This window comes from Eschrichtius robustus, chromosome 9, assembly GCF_028021215.1.
Source record: "Eschrichtius robustus isolate mEscRob2 chromosome 9, mEscRob2.pri, whole genome shotgun sequence".
Classification (NCBI taxonomy): Eukaryota; Metazoa; Chordata; class Mammalia; order Artiodactyla; family Eschrichtiidae; genus Eschrichtius; species Eschrichtius robustus.
Window position 1 is genome coordinate 108,837,701 of NC_090832.1, and position 24,486 is coordinate 108,862,186.

The 24,486-nt window shown below is 34.6% G+C and overlaps 1 protein-coding gene across 1 annotated transcript in view; it reads right to left on the reverse strand.

The window, feature by feature from the left end:
- Positions 1-24,486, reverse strand: part of EYS (eyes shut homolog) — a 1,820,808-nt gene that overhangs the window by 389,726 nt on the left and 1,406,596 nt on the right. The window contains exon 30 of the mRNA XM_068550856.1: positions 18,276-18,419. Within this exon, the coding sequence (XP_068406957.1) occupies positions 18,276-18,419 (144 nt within the window). The remainder of the gene's footprint in view (positions 1-18,275; positions 18,420-24,486) is intronic.

Below are 24,486 nucleotides of genomic sequence, written 5' to 3' on the forward strand. Positions count from 1 at the left end.
TAGATTTACATTTTATTCAATAACAATCATTCATTTAACAAACACAATTTTTTTTAACATCTTTAATGGAGTATAATTGCTTTACAATGGTGTGTTAGTTTCAGCTTTATAAAAATTAGTTATACATATACATATGTTCCCATATCGCTTCCCTTTTGCATCTTCCTCCCTCCCACCCTCCTTATCCCACCCATCTAGGTGGTCAGAAAGCACCAAGCTGATCTCCCTGTGCTATGCGCTTGCTTCCCACTAGCTATCTATTTTAAGTTTGGTAGTGTATATATGTCCATGTCACTCTCTCACTTTGTCACATCTTACCCTTCCCCCTCCCCATATCCTCAAGTCCATTCTCTAGTAGGTCTGTGTCTTTATTCCGGTCTGGCCACTAGGTTCTTCATGTCTTTTTTTTTTTTTTTTTTTTCCTAAGATTCCATATATATGTGTTAGCATACTGTATTTGTTTTTCTCTTTCTGACTTACTTCACTCTGTATGACAGATTCTAACTCCAACCACCTCACTACAAATAACTCCATTTCGTTTCTTTTTATGACTAATATTCCATTGTATATATGTGCCACATCTTCTTTATCCATTCATCTGATGATGGACACTTAGGTTGCTTCCATGTCCTGGCTATTGTAAATAGAGCTGCAATGAACATTTTGGTACATGACTCTTTTTGAATTATGGTTTTCTCAGGGTATATGCCCAGTAGTGGGATTGCTGGGTCGTATGGTACTTCTATTTTTAGTTTTTTAAGGAACATCCATACTGTTCTCCATAACAGCTGTATCAATTTACATTCCCACCAACAGTGCAAGAGGGTTCCCTTTTCTCCACACCCTCTCCAGCATGTATTGTTTCTAGATTTTTTGATGATGGCCATTCTGACCGGTGTGAGATGATATCTCATTGTAGTTTTGATTTGATTTGATTTCTCTAATGATTAATGATGTTGAGCATTCTTTCATGTGTCTGTTGGCAATCTGTATATCTTCTTTGGAGAAATGTTTATTTAGGTCTTCTGCCCATTTTTGGATTGGGTTGCTTGTTTTTCTGTTATTGAGCTGCATGAGCTGCTTGTAAATTTTGGAGATTAATCCTTTGTCAGTTGCTTCATTTGCAAATATTTTCTCCCATTCTGAGGGTTGTCCTGTGGTCTTGTTTATGGTTTCCTTTGCTGTGCAAAAGCTTTTAAGTTTCATTAGGTCCCATTTGTTTATTTTTGTTTTTATTTCCGTTTCTCTAGGAGCTGGGTCAAAAGGGATCTTGCTGTGATTTATGTCATGGAGTGTTCTGCCTGTTTTCCTCTAAGAGTTTGATAGTGTCCGGCCTTACATTTAAGTCTTTATCCATTCTGAGTTTATTTTTGTGTATGGTGTTAGGGAGTGTTCTAATTTCATACTTTTACATGTACCTGTCCAGTTTTCCCAGAACCACTTATTGAAGAGGCTTTCTTTTCTCCACTGTATATACTGGCCTCCTTTATCAAAGATAAGGTGACCATATGTGCGTGGGTTTATCTCTGGGCTTTCTATCCTGTTCCATTAATCTATATTTCTGTTTTGGTGCCGGTACCATACTGTCATGATTACTGTAGCTTTGTAGTATAGTCTGAGGTCAGGGAGCCTGATTCCTTCAGCTCCAATTTTTTTTTTTTTAACATCTTTATTGGAGTATAATTGCCTTACAATGGTGTGTTAGTCCTTGCTTTATAACAAAGTGAATCAGTTATACATATACATATGTTCCCATATCTCTTCCCTTTTGCATCTTCCTCCCTCCCACCCTCCTTATCCCACCCATCTAGGTGGTCACAAAGCACAGAGCTGATCTCCCTGTGCTATGCGGTTGCTTCCCACTAGCTATCTATTTTACGTTTGGTAGTGTATATATGTCCATGCCACTCTCTCTCTTTGTCACATCTTACCCTTCCCCGTCCCCATATTCTCAAGTCCATTCTCTAGTAGGTCTGTGTCTTTATTCCGGTCTGGCCACTAGGTTCTTCATGACCTTTTTTTTTTTTTTCCTTAGATTCCATATATATGTGTTAGCATACTCTAGATTCCATATATATGTGTTAGCATACTGTATTTGTTTTTCTCTTTCTGACTTATTTCACTTTGTATGACAGACTCTAACTCCATCCACCTCACTACAAATAACTCCATTTCGTTTCTTTTTATGGCTGAGTAATATTCCATTGTATATATGTGCCACATCCTCTTTATCCATTCATCCAATGATGGAAACTTAGGTTGCTTCCATGTCCTGATTATTGTAAATAGAACTGCAATGAACATTTGGTATATGACTCTTTTTGAATTATGGTTTTCTCAGGGTATACGCCAAGTACTGGAATTGCTGTGTCGTATGGTACTTCTATTTTTAGTTTTTTAAGGAACATCCATACTATTCTCCATAACGGCTGTATCAATTTACATTCCCACCAACAGTGCAAGAGTGTTCCCTTTTCTCCACACCCTCTCCAGCATGTATTGTTTCTAGATTTTTTGATGATGGCCATTCTGACTGGAGTGAGATGATATCTCATTGTAGTTTTGACTTGCATTTCTCTAATGATTAATGATGTTGAGCATTCTTTCATGTGTTTGTTGGCAATCGGTATATCTTCTTTGGAGAAATGTCTATTTATGTCTTCTGCCCATTTTTGGATTGGGTTGTTTGTTTTTCTGTTATTGAGCTGCATGAGCTGCTTGTAAATCTTGGAGATTAATCCTTTGTCAGTTGCTTCATTTGCAAATATTTTCTCCCATTCTGAGGGTTGTCCTGTGGTCTTGTTTATGGTTTCCTTTGCTGTGCAAAAGCTTTTAAGTTTCATTAGGTCCCATTTGTTTATTTGTGTTTTTATTTATATTTCTCTAGGAGCTGGGTCAAAAAGGATCTTGCTGTGATTTGTGTCATAGAGTGTTCTGCCTATGTTTCCCTTTAAGAGTTTGATAGTGTCTGGCCTTACATTTAGGTCTTTAATCCATTATGAGTTTATTTTTGTGTATGGTGTTAGGGAGTGTTCTAATTTCATACTTTTACATGTACCTGTCCAGTTTTGCCAGCACCACTTATGAAGAGACGGTCTTTTCTCCACTGTATATACTTGCCTCCGTTATCAAAGATAAGTTGACTATATGTGCGTGGGTTTATCTCTGGTCTTTCTATCCTGTTCCATTGATCTATGTTTCTGTTTTTGTGCCAGTACCAAACTGTCTTGATTAGTGTAGCTTTGTAGTATACTCTGAAGTCAGGGAGCCGGATTCCTCCAGCTCCATTTTTCGTTCTCAAGATTGCTTTGGCTATTCGGGCTCTTTTGTGTTTCCACACAAACTGTGAAATTTTTTGTTCTAGTTCTGTGAAAAATGCCATTGGTAGTTTGATAAGGATTGCATTGAATCTATAGATTGCTTTGGGTAGTAGAGTCATTTTCACAATGTTGATTCTTCCAATCCAAGAACACAGTATATCTCTCCATCTATTTGTATCATCTTTAATTTCTTTCATCACTGTCTTATAATTTTCTGCATACAAGCCTTTTGTCTCCTTAGGTAGGTTTATTCCTAGGTATTTTATTCTTTTTGTTGCAATGGTAAATGGGAGTATTTCTTAATTTCACTTTCAGATTTTTCATCATTAGTGTATAGGAATGCAAGAGACTTCTGTGCATTAATTTTGTTTCCTGCTACTTTACCAAATTCATTGATTAGCTCTAGAAGTTTTCTGGTAGCATCTTTATTATTCTCTATGTATAGTATCATGTCATCTGCAAACAGTGACAGCTTTACTTCTTCTTTTCTTATTTGGATTGCTTTTATTTCGTTTTCTTCTCTGATTGCTGTGGCTAAAACTTCCAAAACTATGTTGAATAATAGTGGTGAGAGTGGGCAACTTTGTCTTGTTCCTGATCTTAGTGGAAATGGTTTCAGTTTTTCACCATTGAGGACAATGTTGCCTGTGGGTTTGTCATATATGGCCTTTATTATGTTGAGGAAATTTCCATCTGTGCCTACTTTCTGCAGGGCTTTTATCATAAATGGGTGTTGAATTTTGTTGAAAGCTTTCTCTGCATCTTTTGAGATGATCATATGGTTTTTCTCCTTCAATTTGTTAATATGGTGTATCACGTTGATTGATATTTGTATATTGAAGAATCTTGCATTCCTGGAATAAACCCCACTTGATCATGGTGTATGATCCTTTTAATATGCTGTTGGATTCTGTTTGCTAGTATTTTGTTGAGGATTTTTGCATCTATGTTCATCAGGAATATTGGCCTGTGGTTTTCTTTCTTTGTGACATCTTTGTCTGGTTTTGGTATCAGGGTGATGGTGGCCTCGTAGAATGAGTTGGGGAGTGTTCCGCCCTCTGCAATATTTTGGAAGAGTTTGAGAAGGATAGGTGTTAGCTCTTCTCTAAATGTTTGATAGAATTCGCCTGTGAAGCCATCTGGTCCTGGACTTTTGTTTGTTGGAAGATTTTTAATCACAGTTTCTATTTCAGTGCTTGTGATTGGTCTGTTCATATTTTCTATTTCTTCCTGGTTCAGTCTCGGCAGTTTGTGCATTTCTAAGAATTTGTCCATTTTTTCCAGGTTGTCCATTTTATTGGCATAGAGTTGCTTGTAGTAATCTCTCATGATCGTTTGCATTTCTGTGGTGTCAGTTGTTACTTCTCCTTTTTCATTTCTAATTCTATTGATTTGAGTGTTCTCCCTTTTTTTCTTGATGAGTCTGGCTAATGGTTTATCAATTTTGTTTATCTTCTCAAAGAACCAGCTTTTAGTTTTATTGATCTTTGCTAATGTTTCCTTCATTTCTTTTTCATTTATTGCTGATCTGATCTTTATGATTTCTTTCCTTCTGCTAACTTTGGGGTTTTCTTGTTCTTCTTCTCTAATTGCTTTAGGTTGAAGGTTAGGTTGTTTATTCGAGATGTTTCCTGTTTCTTGAGGTAGGCTTGTATTGCTATAAACTTCCCTCTTAGACCTGCTTTTTTTGCATCCCATAGGTTTTGGGTCGTCGTGTCTCCACTGTCATTTGTTTCTAGGTGTTTTTTGATTTCCCCTTTGATTTTGTCAGTGATCACTTTGTTATTAAGTAGTGTATTGTTTAGCCTTTATGTGTTTGTATTTTTTACAGATCTTTTCCTATAAATGATGTCTAGTCTTATAGCGTTGTGGTTAGAAAGGATACTTGATACGATTTCAATTTTCTTAAATTTACCAAGGCTTGATTTGTGACCCAAGATATGATCTATCCTGGAGAATGTTCCATGAGCACTTGAGAAAAATGTGTATTCTGTTGTTTTTGGGTGGAATGTCCTATAAATATCAATTAAGTCCATCTTGTTTAATGTATCTTTTAAAGCTTGTGTTTCCTTATTTATTTTCATTTTGGATGATCTGTCCATTGGTGAAAGTGGGGTGTTAAAGTCCCCTACTATGATTGTGTTACTCTCAATTTCCCCTTTTATGGCTGTTAGTATTTGCCTTATGTATTGAGGTGCTCGTATGTTGGGTGCATAAATATTTACAATTGTTATACCTTTTTCTTGGATTGATCCCTTGATCATTATATAGTGTCTTTCTTTGTCTCTTGTAATAGTCTTTATATTAAAGTCTATTTTGTCTGATATGAGAATTGCTTCTCCAGCTTATTTTAATTTCCATTTGCATGGAATATCTTTTTCCATCCCCTCACTTTCAGTCTGTATGTGTCCCTAGGTTTGAGTGGGTCTCTTGTAGACAGTATATATACAGGTCTTGTTTTTGTATCCATTCAGCCAGCCTGTGTATTTTGGTGGGAGCATTTAATACATTTACATTTAATGTAATTATCGATATGTATGTTCCTATTCCCATTTTCTTAATTGTTTTGTGTTTGTTATTGTAGGTGTTTTCCTTCTCTTGTGTTTCCTGCTAGAGAAGTTCTTTTAGCATTTGTTGGAAAGCTGGTTTGGTGGTGCTGAACTTTCTCAGCTTTTGCTTGTCTGTAAAGGTTTTCATTTCTCTGTCAAATCTGAATGAGGTCCTTGCTGGGTAGAGTAACCTTGCTTGTAGGTTTTTCTCCTTCATCACTTTAAGTATATCTGGCCACTCCCTTCTGGCTTGCAGAGTTTCTGCTGAAAACTCAGATGTTAACCTTATGGGGATTCCCTTGTGTGTTATTCGTTGTTTTTCCCTTGCTGCTTTAAATTTGCTTTCTTTATATTTAATTTTTGATAGTTTGATTAATATGTGTCTTGGCATGTTTCTCCTTGGTTTTATCCTGTGTGGGACTCTCTGTGCTTCCAGGACTTGATTAACTATTTCCTTTCCCATATTAGGGAAGTTTTCAACTATAATCTCTTCAAATATTTTCTCAGTCCCTTTCTTTTTCTCTTCTTCTTCTGGGACCCCTATAATTCGACTGTTGGTGCATTTAATGTTGTCCCAGAGGTCTCTGAGACTGTCCTCAGTTCTTTTCATTCTTTTTTCTTAATTCTGCTCTGCAGTAGTTATTTCCACTATTTTATCTTCCAGGTCACTTACCCGTTCTTCTGCCTCAGTTATTCTGCTATTGATCCCATCTAGAGTATTTTTATTTTCATTTACTGTTTTGTTCATCATTGCTTGTTTCCTCTTTAGTTCTTCTAGGTTCTTGTTAAATGTTTCTTGTATTTTGTCTATTCTATTTCCAAGATTTTGGATCATCTTTCCTATAATTATTCTGAACTCTTTTTCAGGTAGACTGCTTATTTCCTCTTCATTTGTTAGGTCTGGTGTGTTTTTACCTTGCTCCTTCATATGCTGTGTTTTTCTGTCTTCTCATTTTGCTTATCTTACTGTGACAAACACAATCTTAGTTCTCAAGGAGTAATCATTCAGTGAGATGATAGGAGTTTTATTAGATAATTATTCAATGTAAAAAGTACTATAGTAAAAATATACATTATTTTCCACAGGCTGAGGATTGCATAGTATTAACAGCATTAACTTGACATGAGATTTTAACTTCTGACTTTGTTTCTTAATAACTATGACCTTAACTGTTTTCAACCTCAGTTTCCCAATAGGTTCTAATGGGATAATGAGATCAACTAATTGTTAGATTTTCTGTGATCATAAAATAATAAATGAAAAGTGCCTGGCACCTGCTGAGTATTTATAACTTGATTTATTATTATCAATTATTTATATTTTAATCTTAATATGTCTCATAAGAATTGGAATGGTAAAGAAATATATAAAGAAGAACAAGAGAAACATTCCCCTTTCTGCCAGCCCATCCTTCATCCCCCTTTGAGGTATTCTTTACTATCATTTATACACATACAAAAATGTGTATAGCCCTAATTTTATTTTTAAAACAAATAATATAATAAATAGCTTTGCTCACTTTTCTTTTCACTCAACAGTAAATTTTAGATATCTGTCCTTGTAGGTACATAGATTTCTCTCTTTTTTAACATTCCTAATTGAAGTATCACTCACACAGAAAATCACACAAATTTTAAGCATATAGCTTAGTGAATTCTCACAAAGTGAACTTGCTCACACAAACACCACCAAATTAAGAAAAAGAAAATTTTCTGCATTGTCAGAATTCCTATTGATCAGTGCTCCCCTCTTCCCTCCACCAAATGGAACTTAGATCCTGATGTTTAACAATAGCAATAGTTTTGCTTGATTTTCATCTTTATGTTAGTGGGATCATACTTATATGTTCTTTAGCATCTATTTGCTTTTGCTCAATATTATGTTTGCGAGATAGCATTCACCCTTCATTTCTACTGCTTTATAATATTCTATTAAATGAATATTCACAATTCAGTTATTTTTTCTTCTATAGATGGAAATCCACCCACCCTGTTTTCGGTTTTTATGAATAATGCAGCTATGACAATCTTGTATGTGTCTTTGGTGTTGAAGTGCATACATTTCTGCTTTGTATATACCAGGAGTTAAATTGTTCTGTCACAGAATATGACTATGATTAATTTAGTAGCTACTACCAGTTTTCTTTTTTTTTTTTTTTTCTGAAATGATGTTCTAACTCCTTACCAACAGTATATGAATGTCAGCTGATCCATTTTTTTGTTTTAACCATTAATTGGTTTGATCACATTGTAGATTTTAACTATTCTGTATTTATTATTCTGGCTTTAATTTTTGTTTTCATCATATTAGAGAAGTTGAGCATACTCTCATGTTTAGTGGTTATTTTGATATCCTCTTTTGTGAAGTGTCAGTTTGTGTGTATTTCTCTTATTTTTGTTTGGTTGTTTGCTTTTTCCTTATTGATTATAGAGTTATATCTATGTATATATGTAATATTTATATAGATATATATACATACACATAAAAGAGCATACAAACAAGCTCTTTGTCAGCTACATATATTGAAAATATCTTCTCCAATCCTGTAGATTGTCTGGCCATTCTCTTAGGGGTCAATTTTGATGAACATATGTTCTTAATTTTAGTATGGGTAAATTTACCAGTTGTTTCTTTTGTGGTTATGATTAGTACTTTCTGTATCATCTTTAAGATATCTTTGCCTGCCTCAAAGTCACAAAGTTATTCTCTTATATTATCTTCAGTAAGCTTTATTTAACAGCTACACTCTCCTGAGAATTGACTTTTGTGTATGATGTGAAGTAAGGGGTTGTGGTAGGTTGAATAAGAGCTCCGAAAGATATTCATGTCCTAATTGTTAGAAACCTGCAAATATTAACCTTATATGGCAAGGGAGACTTTGTAGGTGTGATTAAATTAAAGATCTTGAGATAGGGAGATTATCGTGGATTATCTGGTTGGGTCATAAAATTAGTCACGTGTCTTTTTAAGAGAGAGGCACAGGGAAATTTGAGTGGAAGAGGACAAGTTATGTGACTATAGAAGCAGAGATTGGAGTGATGCAGTCACAAGCCAAGAAACGCCAGCAGCCACCAGAAAAACCTGAAAGAGGCAAGGAATAGCTTCTCCTTTGGAGCCTCTGGAAGTAACCAGTCCTGCTAACAACTTGATTTTAGTTGTATAAGACACATTTTATATTTCTGGTTTCTGTGGTTTTAAACCACTAAGTTTATGGTAATTTGCTGCAGTAGCCATAGGAAATTAATACAGGGTCAATTTTTATTTTTTCTCTTTTGATTTCCAATTGATCCAAAATCATCAAAGCAAATAATTCTCATGATGTATTTACTGAATTTTCAGATATTTGTGGAATATATATTTTTAAATTTTTAGTATCCCCATTCTCTACTCTTTACTTTTATTTATTTTTGTGAATATATACATTTAAGATAATGATTTTGTTGTTTTTTTACTCAAGCAATATAAAAAATACTTGTGAAAGTGCACTAAAAACTGAAATTACAACCCTCAGAAATGGCCAGCAATTGGAGAGAGTGTGGAGAAAAGGGAACCCTCCTACACTGTTGGTGGGAAGGTAAATTGGTATAGCCAGTATGGAGCACAGTATGGAGTTTCCTTACAAAACTAGAAGAGTTATCATGTGATCCTGAAATCCCATTCCTGGCCATATATCTGGAGAAAGCCATAATTCGAAAAGATACATGTGCCCCAATGTTCACTGCAACACTATTTACAATAACCAAGACATGGAAGCAACATAAAAGTTCGTCAACAGATGAGTGGATAAAGGTGTGGTATATATATATATATATATTATATATATATATATATTATATATATATACTATATATACTATATATATACTATATATATATATAATATATATAAAATATATATATATATTATATATATATATATATAATATATATATATATACACAATGGAATATTGCTCAGCTATAAAAAAGAATGAAATAATTTCATTTGCAGCCACATAGATGGACCTAGAGATTATCATACTAAGTGAAGTAAGCCAGACAAAGACAAATATCATATGATATCACTTATATGTGGAGTCTAAAAAAATGATAAAAATGAACTTATTTATAAAACAGAAAAAGACTCAGAGATATAGTAAATAAACTTACAGTTGCCAAAGGGGAAAGGTAGAGGGGGATAAATTAGTAATTTGGGAATAACATATAAACACTACTATATATAAAATAAATAACAAGGACCTACTGTATAGCACAGGGAACTATATTCAATATTTTTAATAATGTATAAGGGAAAAGAATCTGAAAAAGAATATATATATACTTATATATATATGTGAATCAATTTGCTGTATACTTGAAAGTAACACAACATTGTAAATCAACTATACTTTAATAAAAAGTTAATTAATTAAAAAAAGAAATGGCTAGCATTAATATTTGGCAAACACTTCCATAGATACAAAGGCTGATAACTGGATAGACGAATATGTAGAGAGAAAGTTTTTTTTAATTAGAGCAAAATCATAGTGTATATGGATTTTAAAATGAAAATTATATTAAATCAGTAGTTCTCAAACTTTTAGGTCTAAGGACACTTTAGCACACTTAAAGTCTACCAAGAATCCCCCAAAAGCTTTTGTTTACATGGTTTGCATCTTTTGATACTTACTGTATTAGAATTTAAAACTGAGAAAGTTCTCAAATATTTATCAATTAGTTTAGTTAAAAATAACAATAATAAAATCCATTACATGTTACCTAAATAAACATATTTTGTGAAAAGTATTATATTTTCCAAAAAAAAAAGAAATAATCAGAGGAGTAGTATTATTCTATTCTTTTGCAAATATATTTAATGTAATGCTTAATAAAAGACAGCTGGATTCTCATATCTACTTCTGTATTCAATCTGTTGTGAATTGTTGCTTTGGTTGAAATATACAAACTCTAGCCTCACAAAGAATGTAGGTGTAATGGAAGCCTTTTTAAATACAGACAAATTGGACAAATGGTAGTTCCTTAAAGTTTAGTTGCAAAGTGGAATCTGAGACTATATTAATGATCTTTACATACTCTGTTACATTAAAATTCCATTGGTCTTTCTTGCACTTTGAGTGGGTATTCTACATGTGCATGATTTTGTAACATCATGCACTGACTATTTGAAAAATGTTGGTTCACTGGGTTAAAGAGATCTTTCAAATGTTGACATATTTTATCATATAATATATTAATAAAGCACATTCATTGATATTACTACTGAACTCATCAGAAAGTATCGGGAAGCTCAGAAGCTCATTATAGAGAAGGTAAATTTTCTAAAATTCTAATTTTTCTTAGAAAGCTTGAGTTTTATCTTTGTGAACAAATATTGTTAGCTGCCTAACTTGAAATAACAGGTTTGCTTTGTTAATTTTTGAGAAAAAAATCTGTAAAATATGCAAGTCTGAATAACCATAGGTTATCTTTTAGTCAATTTTCAAGTCATGTTTTCATAATGCTACTTCAACCAGCAACTTAAAAAAATGCACATACGTTTTTCCTCAAGTCAGTTATTATACTTTAGTGTGTAGTATGTAGTATGTAGCAGACTTGCTTTATGTATACTTCCCCTTTTGTACATAGAACATTAAAGAGTTGTATATACAAGGGCTGAGAATTTTAAAAGTGAATCCGTTTTCCTGCAACATGAAGAACAATTTTTGTGTCTGCTTGTGCTTTGAGTGCATAGCGGAGTAGAACAAAATGACCAAATACAATTCGGTGCCACAGCCATGACCCGACGTGCCAGAAGTTTCATCCACTGTGACTTTTGTATCATGAGTGCAACTGTCAACACAGTGAAAAGACAGATGTCTTAGTTTTAGTAAAAAAAATAATTTTGATGTTATGGAAACTTGAAAGTGTCTTGAAGATACTCAGGGATCTGGATAAACTTGAACTATCTCTGTATTAGAATTCACATCCTCTGTATTAGAATTCACATCAGTTTAAAAGAAAAAAAAAAAAAAAAAAAGAGAGACCAGAGTGAAACTAAAGGTATTGCTGAACCTCAGATAAATGTTTCTTTAACATCTCAGCAAGAAAGTCAGGAAACCTAGGCTATCTCTCCCTCCAGGCATCAGGCTCTAGAGAATGGAATAAAAGCAACACTCAGATCTCCAGGAATGGTTCAGAGAAAAGTGTCAGAAAAGACTGAAAGAATTTAAAATAGGAAAGAAAAAAATCTAGTTCACCCATTCAGTTTCTTGTCACCTTTCTTTATCTGTGAGCTATTTTGCAACTTTATAAGTTGGAGAAAATGAATAATAATTCAAATAATTCTTGTCTGTAGAAATGCATACTAACTGTGTCTGGTAAAATGCAATTGGTTAGTACATGGAGGTAGAACTGCTTTCTATCCCTTTGCAAGTTTGCTTCAGAATTCCTTAGTCTTTTTGTATGACTTTGCTCCTTGTATTCTCCTTTGAACTGGTTGTAGTATCTTGCCAGTCCCCTCATCAATTAATAGCTTAAATAAAATCTCTGACGTGTTCATTTTATATGCCTTTTTGAAAAGTAACCTTTAACAAAGGAAAACAAGCTAATTTCAGTTTTTGAAGTTATGAAGTATATCAGGAGAAATGATTCACATTATATTAGAGCAAATAAAACCAAAATCAACTCCAAGGAGAAAAATTTTCATCGAATACAACATGAATGGGGTACAAAACATGAATGACAGTTTGATCTGAGATCACGTATAAACAAATGATCAGAAGAGATTCATCATTTTGAATTAAAATAAAACTCAACATCATTCTTTATAGAATTGATGGTGATGAATACAGATAATATGTTTATTATATCAGGTATGTAGACAGTCGAGTTTGGAAATTTCCATAAAGTGACATGGATTTCTACCATCTCCCATAAAAGAAATAACACCATACATTTATATGGTACTTTGTATTTTTCAAAACACTTTTACGTACATTTTTTCAAACCTTGTGAATTTGATAGTAACAATTACATCTGCATGTTTCGTAGTCAGACAGAAAACAGAAAGTTTCATTGACTGGCTCTATGTTGTACAGTCAGCTCACAACCGATTTGGGCTCAAGTCTTGGGTGATGTTGTTACCTCCTGATACTTGGATCAGAACTGCCTGTGGCAGCAGCTGATGGTCTCTTCCTTCCTGGTACCACCTTGGTGGCATGTGATAAAGACTGTTCTCCCAGCTTGCCCTGGGTTCTCCACTGAACCCAGGCTCTTGCTGCAGCTCTAGAACTCCACTTTCCCCACTATCCTGAAAGGTTTGTGTTTGTCCATAGCAGCAGCAACCCAACAGCAACCTCAGTAGCTCATGGTCTGCAGACATTGTAGAGCAGCATGTATGTAGGATGTGGTTGTGGTGAGCCGGCTGGTCCCTGGATGGACAGCAGGCAGAGCAGCTTTAAATGTTTCCCACGTGCTGCTGCAGAGTGGGCCAGTTTCTGAAATTTACAGAAAGCCTATTTTAATTTTTCCTAGCCTGCTAACTCTGCTTAACCAGTAAAAGAAAGTCGTAATACCAGAGTCTTAGAGGAATGAATCCTCTTCATTTAGATGAAATGGACAAGAATGAAAACTAAAAATTGACCCAATTTCATCCCACTGCTGTCGCAGTCCTGATTCTAGACTTTTTCATGGTTGAATTTTTCTTTTCCACAGTGGAGATGTCTATCAAACGGTTGCAACATGAATGACACCCATTTGATAAAAATATCCTGGGCCTCCCATTCGTAAAGTCCTTTCTTGTCTGGCAGACATGAGGGAAGAGGGATTAAAGCATATTTGAACAAGATGTTTGAGCACTTACTGCACATTGCCGTATGCCAAACACTGTTTTAAGCACGCTAAATGTGGTAACTCTCTCAATCTTAAAACAACTTTTTAACATCTTTGGCATTGTTATTATTAATATTATTCCATTTTACAGAGATGTTCAGTAATGTGCCAAAGGGCAGAGCCAGGTAGAGTAGCTCCAGAGTAATTTTCCTAATCACTGGTTGACATCATTCTTGAGGTAGGCATGGCAGCAAGTTCAGTCCTGACTAGGCTCATTTCTTTGTTTCTGCCCCTTCCTCTGTCGACCAGGAGTAACCTTGTTCCTCACTGGTCCATTCTCTTATGTAATTACATCAGAACAGAGTTGAATTGCTCACTGATTTATTTATTCATAAATTTCAGTGATAGAAATAGAATCTAGTTGTTTTTAACACAATCGTCTATTTCAAGAGAAGTTTAATGAATCACATCGTTCTAGGTCAAGGGTTGTCAAACTCTGCCCCATGGACCAATTCTGCCATCGACTGGTTTTGTAAGTAAAGTCTTTTCGCAGCACAGCCACATTCATTTATTCACTTTTTCTATGGCTGCTTTCATGCTACACTGGCAGAGTTGAGCAGTTATGACAGACACCGTCTGGTCTGCAAAAAAATTTACTTTCTGGTTGTTATGGAAAATTTTGCCAACCCCCATTCTGTTCTTAATTGTTTAAGCAGACCCAGGAAAAAGTTACGTTTGATTCAAACTATGTTTTGACTAAACCCTGCAAAATCTATACCCTTTTGTTGGAAGAAAATATAGCCATGTTTAACAGAATAGTTCTCTAAAATAAAGTTTCAATAACTACTAATTTTTTACTGTAACCACCACAGTTGAGTAACTCACAAACAGAACTTTAAGAACTATTCTAATCAAGTGCTGATCTATGCGAGGCCTTGGTTGAAGTACTGAGGGTGTGGGTGGAATAGATGTAAAACCCAACTCAGACAATGAGGTGTTCCCTAGTTAGAGAAGAGATATAAGCCCAGATTCCTGGTATGATGAGTCTCCACTCAGCCCCAGTCCTTACTGTGTACTCCTTTTAGAAAACTGTCACAGTCAGCTTCCTCATGGAGTTAGGCTCATAGGATCTCGCCATTGAATGGTGAGAAGCAGGACACAGACCACATCTTATTCATCTGTGTACCCCTCCCAGGGCCTGACCGAGTGCAGTGCACTTTGTGGCACTCAGTTACAATTTGTTGAGTTTGACTTTGCTGCCGCATAGCGATGATATAATAAAGTGATCTCTAGGTGTCTTATGAATGGCCATGCATGACTTCCTCCATCCCTGCTCTCAATCCCACTCTGTCCCTTCTCTGTCTGGAGCAAGCTCCACTGGAAGCTAGTAACAAGGGGCAAAGACATTCAGAGAAATTTATGCTACACATTGTAAAATTGATTTAAAAAAATGGAGCAAACTTTTTCTATGAGAAAAGATGCTTCTTAATAAGATGTCGGGAAATGCTGTGGTATCTCACTGGTCTTGGCATAAAAGGTGTCTAATGAAGATACTGTGTGTTTTTCTGGGGAAGTCATTTTATAGAGAAAGACAGAGGTTATGATCCTTCAGATTTAATTTTTTTCTTCAGCAATATCAAATATCTCTTCTACCAGCCCTTCCTAAATGCACCAGAAAGGAGGCTTCAATAATCTTATCTAATTCTTAAAAAAACTATCACAACAGAAAAAATTTTTAAACGTGTAATTTTGTTAAAGTTATGCAATATTGAATTGGAAGATAATTTTCTCCTGGTGTTGAATATATGATAGTATTTGGAAAAAAAAAAAAAAAAAAAAGAAAAAAAATCTTATCTGTTCTATCAATTCCTACCTGGAATAAATTTCTAAGACCAGTCCTCTTGCTCTCTTTCTTAAATACAGACACTAAGTAATATAAAGATTATTTCTGAATTCTGTTCTTCCACTGGAGCTGCTCATGTAATTTGCCTCCTGCACCTCGGTTAGATGTCTTCTCCTAATTCTCAGATCACATCCTTCCAAAGGGCCTGCTTATTTCTTCTCACAGAAATAGCACAGAATGGATTCACCTGCATAGTAATAAATCCCATGACAAAACCTGACTGATGCTGCTCGCTGAACAGAGCTCATTTTCTGAAAGTGCACCTAAAGAGTTTTGTGTGGTCTCACCCCTTCTCCCGTGACCTATTAGCAGCTCCTTTGACTGTGTTCCAGAATTCTGAATTGGTTCAGTGGCAGATTCAAAAAGCTTTCTTTTCATCTTGACTGCTGTTCTCAGAGCTGTCTCTCTCCCACAGAGAGTTCTTTTAAAAACTATCCTTTCTAAGGAATTTTACTGTAACCCCATAAGGATTCAAGCTTTATCTCCCTTTTGTTCCCTTTTCAACATCAATTAGTTGTTGAGGCAAACTGAGAAAAGATAAAGGTGCAGTTCTGAAATAAGAATATAATTCAAAACTGACATTGGCTTATCAATCTAATATTTCTCTCTATCGTTTTCCCTTTAATAGGTGGTGATACAAAGCAAAAATGTTCAATAAATGTTTGTGAAATGAAATTCAGTTTTTGCTAAAATGTTCAGGAATAGGGAAAAATAGCAAAGGTAAAAAATAACCCCTCTACCCCCCCCAAAAAAACCCAAAAACCCTTACACTCTAACATCTGTTTTAATTTCCTCACGACTTTTAATTGCCCTTACACATAATATACTGATTTCAAAGGAAAGAAAATTAGCCCTGAAGTCAAGTTAAGGGACACCTTTAAAACTGCGGGTGTCTAAATGAATCACGAATATCTTTGTGTTCATCTGTTGTGAGGCTTTTATGAGGTTGACAGATTCCAAGAGGAGTGAAGACAGCAACACCATAAACCATTCTGCTGAGGTCTTCCCAAGAGTGTGGGATTAAATGATCACTTACACATGAACAAAAAGAACGTGCTACAGACAAAAATATTTTCTCCCTCCACAGGCTATGAAACTCCCTTGAGTAAACAGCTTCCACACAACCAGTGCTGTGATAGCAACAATTATGTAAGACAAAGACACAGGCTGCTCATTATTCCAAGGGCACTCTTTTCTCACTAATAATTTTTAGTTTGACTGTTTTAGTAGGTCATTGGCTACAAAAGGCAAAAGTAATTGTATGGCACTAACATCAGCTTAGGTTTGACCGGTTTAGAGCACCAGCCTGAACAGAGTGGACACACGTGGCATGTATGTCTATGGATTTCAGAAAGAGAACGTTGAGTGGCAGTGTGGACGTGTGCCTGCAGCACGGGCCCAGGTAAGAGAATTCCCAGAGGTTGGCTGCTTCTTTGGCTATGAGCTGTTTTCAGTTGCTAAAAACACACTTTTCACAAGGAAACACCTTCCATATCTAGGTAACTTAAAACACTGCAAAGCCAGAAAATGACTTTTCTTTCTTTGCAGCTTTAAAGTATTATGTTTATATCTTTTGTTTTATGTTTTGCTTTGTTTCACCTGAAATGCACTATTACCTCCAAGTTTCATAGTCACCTATCACCACTTAGGTTTCCCATATAAAAATCAGTTTTTCTTTTATTATTTTCTTCTCTTTTTTTTAACATAAATAAATCAAATATTTTAAAGCTATCGTTTAAACATGGGTGCTTACACTCTTGGGAAATAAATAATGCTGGCCTAGTTCTGACAAGTTAGTTTCTTTCTAAAATATAACATAAATTCCCAGTTTTAACTTAATGTTCAAAGCTTTTAACTACACCCAGTTTTCCAAAAATGCTTCTTTTAGGCATTTTTCTCATATTCAAGTAATAAAAATGTTTAAGTTTTGTTTAGAAAATACAGTAAGATGAATCAATTTTGCAAAATATTTCAAAGTGGAAGAGAAACTCATTTGGGAAATAATGAGTTGCCTTGCAGTGAATCATCTATCCAAGTACTGAAGACATTGTATCTCCAATATAGGGAACTATTAAAACTATGGTGTATTCATTTCAAAAGAGAAAAAAACAATTGTCACATTTGTAATATTGTAAGCAATACACTTTAGTGGTATTTGCCCATGAGTGAAAGAGTCCAGAATGTAGAGAACCCTGCACATGGAGGTATTTCCTTAAACAAATACTGTTAATACTACTTTTTATTTTTTGCCAGCTAATTTTAAGATAATGCTTAAAGAGTGATAAGAATTTTCCCAATTGTCAAATGAATACCAGCTCTGAAATACCTTTTTCCAAGTTACCAAGTATTGAATGCAATTCATGTTAGTTATTTATATTATAAAAATATGCTATCTGAAACATTTGCAGCATTACTGTTTCACTGCTATAGCCATTTGCTATCAAATTTATATGCTTGCTGTATTCTTCTTTGCTGGTTCAGAGCCTGTTTGTAAGTCATGTTTCACTAAGTGACTCATAAATTAAAGAAACTGCAAAAGAAAACTAGAAAGAAACAAGATTTCTTTTTGGTAATACTTCATTCACTGGACTAGAAAAGTTTTCCCAAAACATTTAAATGAATAATTCATTAATTCAGTAGGTTAACATTTGAGAAAGAAACATGACATATAGGAGGTCAAACATTTAATACTCACTGTAGAGAATTGTTCCATTCAAAGTGCTTGTTTGTAGAGTCAAGTTGATGTTAACAATTTTGTTATGTTCCTTCCTCAGGGTTGTACAAAAAGGCAGTTCTAAGTAGGAATTCCCATTGAAAGATGGAAAAAATAAGCCTGCATCTAAAAAAAAAAGTCATATTAATATATGTTCTGATAGAATTCTATTGCTAATCAAGTAGATGAGAACATAGCATTTATAGTTAACATTCATATAAAACGATAACACTGGTATTTATAGATATTTGGTCAAACTTCAAGAAATTTAGATATATAATAAATTTGTAAAGTCATTGCCTCGAATAATTAACTGCCAGTCCATAGGAAAAAACTTTAAGCAAAAATTTTAGATGGATGAGAAAAACACCCTGATATTGTATTAAAAATGTGTCCCTGCATATGTGAAATAATAGTTTTCATTAGACTCTTAAAATATCCTGTGATACAAATGGCAGTACATCAAATTACACTCTTAAAATTCATGAATTTTATTTGATGTAATCATACCTCAATAAAAAGTTAAAAAAAGCCTGTGACACAAAAAGATTAGAAATTTGTCTCATAGAGGTATTTTATTAATATTCATTAATATTTAGTGCTTGTCAATAATACTTAGATATTTTATAAGTAGTATTACTATAATATGCAAGGTGATTAATAATTTTTACAGTTATCCTTTTAAAATTATTCTTTAAATGAATTAATCTCATAAAATCTGGAGGCACATAAAATTTGGAAAGTATTTTATTGTCATATGTATGTATTTAGATCTATAGACTTGATACATTGAACAAGTGTAATATAATATATGGGAGTCTAGAACTTTGTTTTTGTCTCTCTCACAATGGGGAAAATTTTCTCTGCCTCTGGATGAAAACTTGGCAGTCCCTATGAGTCCTACCTTCTTTCTAAGTTATACAATGATACAGAAACTAATCCAGGCTAAGAAATTTATCAACATTTAAATCTTCCTTCAGAGATATGACTTCTCCAGCCCCCTTCAACCAGCCAAGGCCTGCAGGGCACCTGTCACCTGCTGCCTGTTTTCCGGGCAGGAAGAAGCTGGTTCCTCTTCTTTTTCTTTTCTTAGGGCCTCCTCTCAAGCTAGCTGCTGTTTCAGATACTTTGAGTTTTGCAGAAAGGGCAAAGTGGGCAGAAAGGAGAGAGAAGTTCATAGTAAAGTGTAGCTATTACAGCTGGCCATCAATACTGTTGTAAGCAGTCCTTTGCTCTCCAGGAAGAACAGATGTTTAAAACTGTTTTTCTCACAGTAGGAATGTCAGATAAAATATAGGGTGCTCAGTTAAATTTCAATTTCAGATAAACAACACATAATTTTTTAGTGTATGTCTCAAATATTGCATGAGATAAACTTATACTAAAAAAGTATATGTTGTTTATTTGAAATTCAAATTTAACTGAATGTCCTGTATTTTAACCCTATGACTCATGAGCATTTGTGTAACCTTTAGACACACTTTGCCAGCTACAATTCCTAGGATTTTAGCTCCTCATTTCTAACTTGGTCCCCTCTGGTTTTTCACATTATATACAGACTCTTGCTGCTGACAACTACTTGCCTGTGTTGAAGCAAAAGTTGCACTGGATGAAGTGAAAGAGACAAGGAAGACTTTATTCAAGGCTATTGCAATAGGGGAGAGAGGCCAGAACTCAGCTTTTCCTCAACTCCTCTGAAACAAAGGGTGGCAGATTTTTTAAGAACTGAGGTGGGGGGCCCATGGGCTACCTGTGTTGCTACTTGGCCCTACCCCCTAAAAACATAAGGTCTCTCATGTCTTCATCACAGAAGATAGTTTACAACTTGGAACAAGGCTCCTATCTGCCCACAGAGAAGGCCACTATCTTTCTTGATGATTGCATTTCAAAGAGATGATTCTGGGTCCCGGAGAAAGGCATCTCTGGTTGTCAAACTGGCAAGAAGATTTTAAAAAGATTTATATCTCAAAAGATGCAAAGAAAGAATTACAACGGAACGTTTTCAATAGTAGATGCTCTGAGAAAGGTGAGGTCATGGGCCTAGAGTCAGGAAGAAGCTTCTCTAAAGTTCAGGCCAGCTGAGGAGAATGCCAAGGTTGTCTTGAGCACCTGACTAGGAAAACCACTGGGGCAGAACATCAAGTGAATCCAGGCCAAATGGCTTTCCTGAGGGGTCCATATCTAGGCCATGGTAAGACATTTCCTTCCCTGCTGTCTATGGAGGTATAGTTAGTGGTCAGTCTCTTCCCTCTTTCTCCACACACACAGACACAGACACAGACACACACACATGCACACACACACACAGGCTGCTTTGGCTTTTTCAGATATGAATGTATGACTCTGTTGGTCCATGATGTTCCTTTTTGAATGATAGGGTTTTAACTATCCTTAAACACTGTCAGATGTGATGGATGGGAGAGGGTGAGGGGTGAGGTCAACAGGATAGCTTTCTACAGAAACATTTTTCTCAAAATCGTGTTTTCATGGCTTTAAAATCCGTTCTCCTCTTCAAATGCTGCCTCTTTTTATATGAAGAGTATTTCCTAGTCAAATCTTGCTTTTAGATATGGTACCTCATTTTGTTTACAACATTATAATCTGGTGTGTGAAAGTTTATTTTTAACATCCTGCTTTTGTCTATAACTTTGTATTGTCAGATACAAATTATATACTTTATCTATTAGCAAACTGATTTAAGGGAAAAGGGAAGAGCGAGAGGGACAAAGTAGGTATATAGAATTAACAGATACAAACTACTACTTATAAAATAGATAAGCAACAAGGATATATTGTATAGCACAGGGAATTATACCCATTATCTTGTATTAACATATAATAGAGTATAATCTGCAGAAATACTGAATCACTCTGTTGTACACCTAAAACTAACACAATATTGTAAATCAACTATCAAGTAGTAAAAAAATAAGTTAGGTGGTATCATATATTTTACCATTCCTTGGCCTTCCATGCACAATCGTAATCTCATTGAAATTTACCTTCCTGGCTCTGTATTTTACTGGATCTGTTTTGTCAAAAGTTTTAGGCCCAGTTAGCAAATCCTTCCGTAGTGCTCACCTGCCTAGAAATCTCTGTAATACTTAAGACTTATTTTTATAAAAGTTTTCTCCTTCCTTGTCTCTTATGACACCACTACACGTTGACTGTCTTCCTACCTGCCTGACAGCTCCTTTCCAGATGGCCCTTTCAACCACTCCATAATGCTTAGTTTTCGAGGCTCTGTTCTAGGTCATCTAATCCATCTCTGTCTTTTCTGCTGCTCCTCTTCTCTTTTTTCACTCTTGGCACCTACTCTCCCAGGCCTAGAAACTCAGCATGGTTGTCCACCCATCTCTTCTCAAACTAGTTGCTGTTTCCTGTCACCTCTTTCTTAGATCAAAACTTGCAGTGTTCCTTCTGCTACCACTGCCCTTATTTAAGTTCTTATTACATTTCAACTCAGTTGTTGGCAATGACTCCTTTCTAACTGGCCTTCCTTCCTACTGTGTCTGATAGCTGTCTTCATTGTGACATCATTGCTGTGACATCAACATTAGTTGTAATTATCTAAGATCTTTGGTCAAAAACCTTCAGGAATTACAGAACTGCCCTGTTCCCTTGACCATTTTTCCTGACATTTGTTGGCACCAAGGAGCAACTGTGAGATGTAAGACCCAATGAGAGCAGGGGTGGGGGTATGGGGAGTGGGATGTCTAAAAAAACCCACCCCATCTGCCTTCTGTACTGCTCATTCTCCTGTGGCAAGATTTGTGTTTGATTTATCTTTGCAGTTCCTTATGGCATGATGAGTTTTGTACATTTTAGGCAAAGACATTCTTAGACAAATAAAAATATAGCTAAAACTTTCATTTGTGGTAGTTCTGGAAAAAAAGGGACAGAAAGACATTCTTATAATTAAAATGGAATGAGGAAACTCTATAGAGATGGGGTTCTAACATTCTTCTTGTGGTTAAACTTTTCACATTGTTGATATATCCACAAGAAATTTTCTTTATATAAGGGTTCACATATGAATTAAAATATTTGGATACATAATCAAGCTTACATATTCTGAGAAGTAGTGAACTCACCAAGAGCAATAAAAGTATAATTCAATTTGCTAAAAAATGAATTCTGCATTGCTTTGCAGGAGAATAGCTACTGTATAATTTAGGTGCACGTGTCTAGCTTACATGCTCCTTGAGCTTTTATTTCAGAGCTGACAGGTTTTACGAAAATTATGACAGGAAACAATTATGAACTATAAACATTTGCTATTGAATTGCTTTCTAACCATATTAATTTTCATTATCATCATGCTTAGTGGATATGTTGAAAAACAGAACTGCCCTGAATGTAGAAAACAAGACTAATTGGGGTTAAGTAGAGTGTTTTCCTGCTGCTTCCAAAAGCTTCTTCAGCAACGCTATTTGAATACACTCTAAATTTATTTTTCTTCCAATTATAAATGGAAAAAAAAACCCAAAGGTTTTTTATATGGAAATATGTATTAAACATCTTACAAAATATGTCATATAGTAATTATTTAGTGGCTTCTGATTACAACATAGATATCTGTAACGTTTAAATGTATTAAAATCATATAGATTGATATAACAAAGTATATTAACTTTAACATGGTTAAAAAATTAAAAATCAGTCTGAGTCATGGGCAAATCCAATAAATTAACCCAGGAGAAAGATCTTTTAAATCCCTTAAATTATATAAAACTCTCAAATTGCCAAAGGAAGCTATGGAACCTCAGTACTGAGTTTGAAGCACCTTATGTTAAAAATATGGATGAATTTAATTTTGATTGCCAAACGTATTTCTAAAGTATGAATCAGAACTATAGTCGGTTAATTGAAATTTATCCAGGAGAGCACCATGGAGTACTTTATGATAAAGAAAACACAGAAGAGATTAATACCTTTACCCTGAACACAATGCAGCTGAGAGCACAAGTGTTATTCATTCTGAATAGAAATGGAACACCTTGTCTACATATGAGGCGCACTCCTCTTATGTTGTATAAAGGTCTTCTTGATCTAACCCCAGAAAATGACATACTAACATACAGATAAAGCTACAAATACAGTGAATCACAAATTACCCATATACCTTTATTGTAATTCTTGGTATTAGAAGAAACATAATATTGTTTGCTATTGCTCTTTTATAATGGAAATAAATTTGATTTACTCAATAGACATTAAAAATTAGTACTATTGAAATGTTTTTCTTCAGTTTTCCTTACTTTCTCCAGAAAGAACATCATACAAATGCAATGCAATTATTAGTCTTGTTTTTAGTTTAAAAATATGATATTCCTTTTTTTATGATTCTAATTTTATTAAATTGTGTGATTAAAAAGAGTATCACCAGTCAATAAGTCCATGTATCTCTCTTACTGAAGAAGGATTCATCACTAAAAAATAATATATCTAACCAATAATATTCAAAGACACAAAAGTTATAATCATCTATATTATTCCAAAATTAAAAAAATTAAGTTCTAAGGCCAATGAAATAGAATTAAATGCTATACATATTAATCATGAGAAACTACAGTGTCTTAAAGATTTATATATATATATATATAAAAGTATTTATAGTACCTGTACTATTTATATATGTAATATCATCATAGCCCTGTAGAATAAGTAGCATATAAATTAATCTAAATATTTTTACATCATATATTTTCCTATTTTAGAATTATAAAAATTATTTTAGATTTGGATAGCCCAAGTCTCATGGAATAAATTATTACCTTTACTTGGATAATTTCCCCATATCAGACATTCACATTTATATTAATTCATAAAAGTTGATCAATTTGTTAAGTGCCTGATGAGAATTATCAATTACTCTTGTTGTTGCTGCTAGCAGAGCTGTCGTTTTTGCTGCATCTACTTTTCTCCCCCATAGAAAGCACTTGCAAAAATCAGGACAGAGCTAACATTTCTCCTTTTGACCATTGCTACTTCATTCCTCAATTTGAAGCGTGAGGAGAGTTGCTCTGCATGTGACCGAAGCAATGCACAAGGAAACAAGGTGTGAAAAAAAAATTCTCATCCTTCATTGTCACAGCCAATCTAACAATACTATTCTTTATCCCTTGGTTTCTCTGTCAAAGAAGGGTTGATCATCATGATCTGCCCTTTGACCCTCTCAAAAATCTGAAGC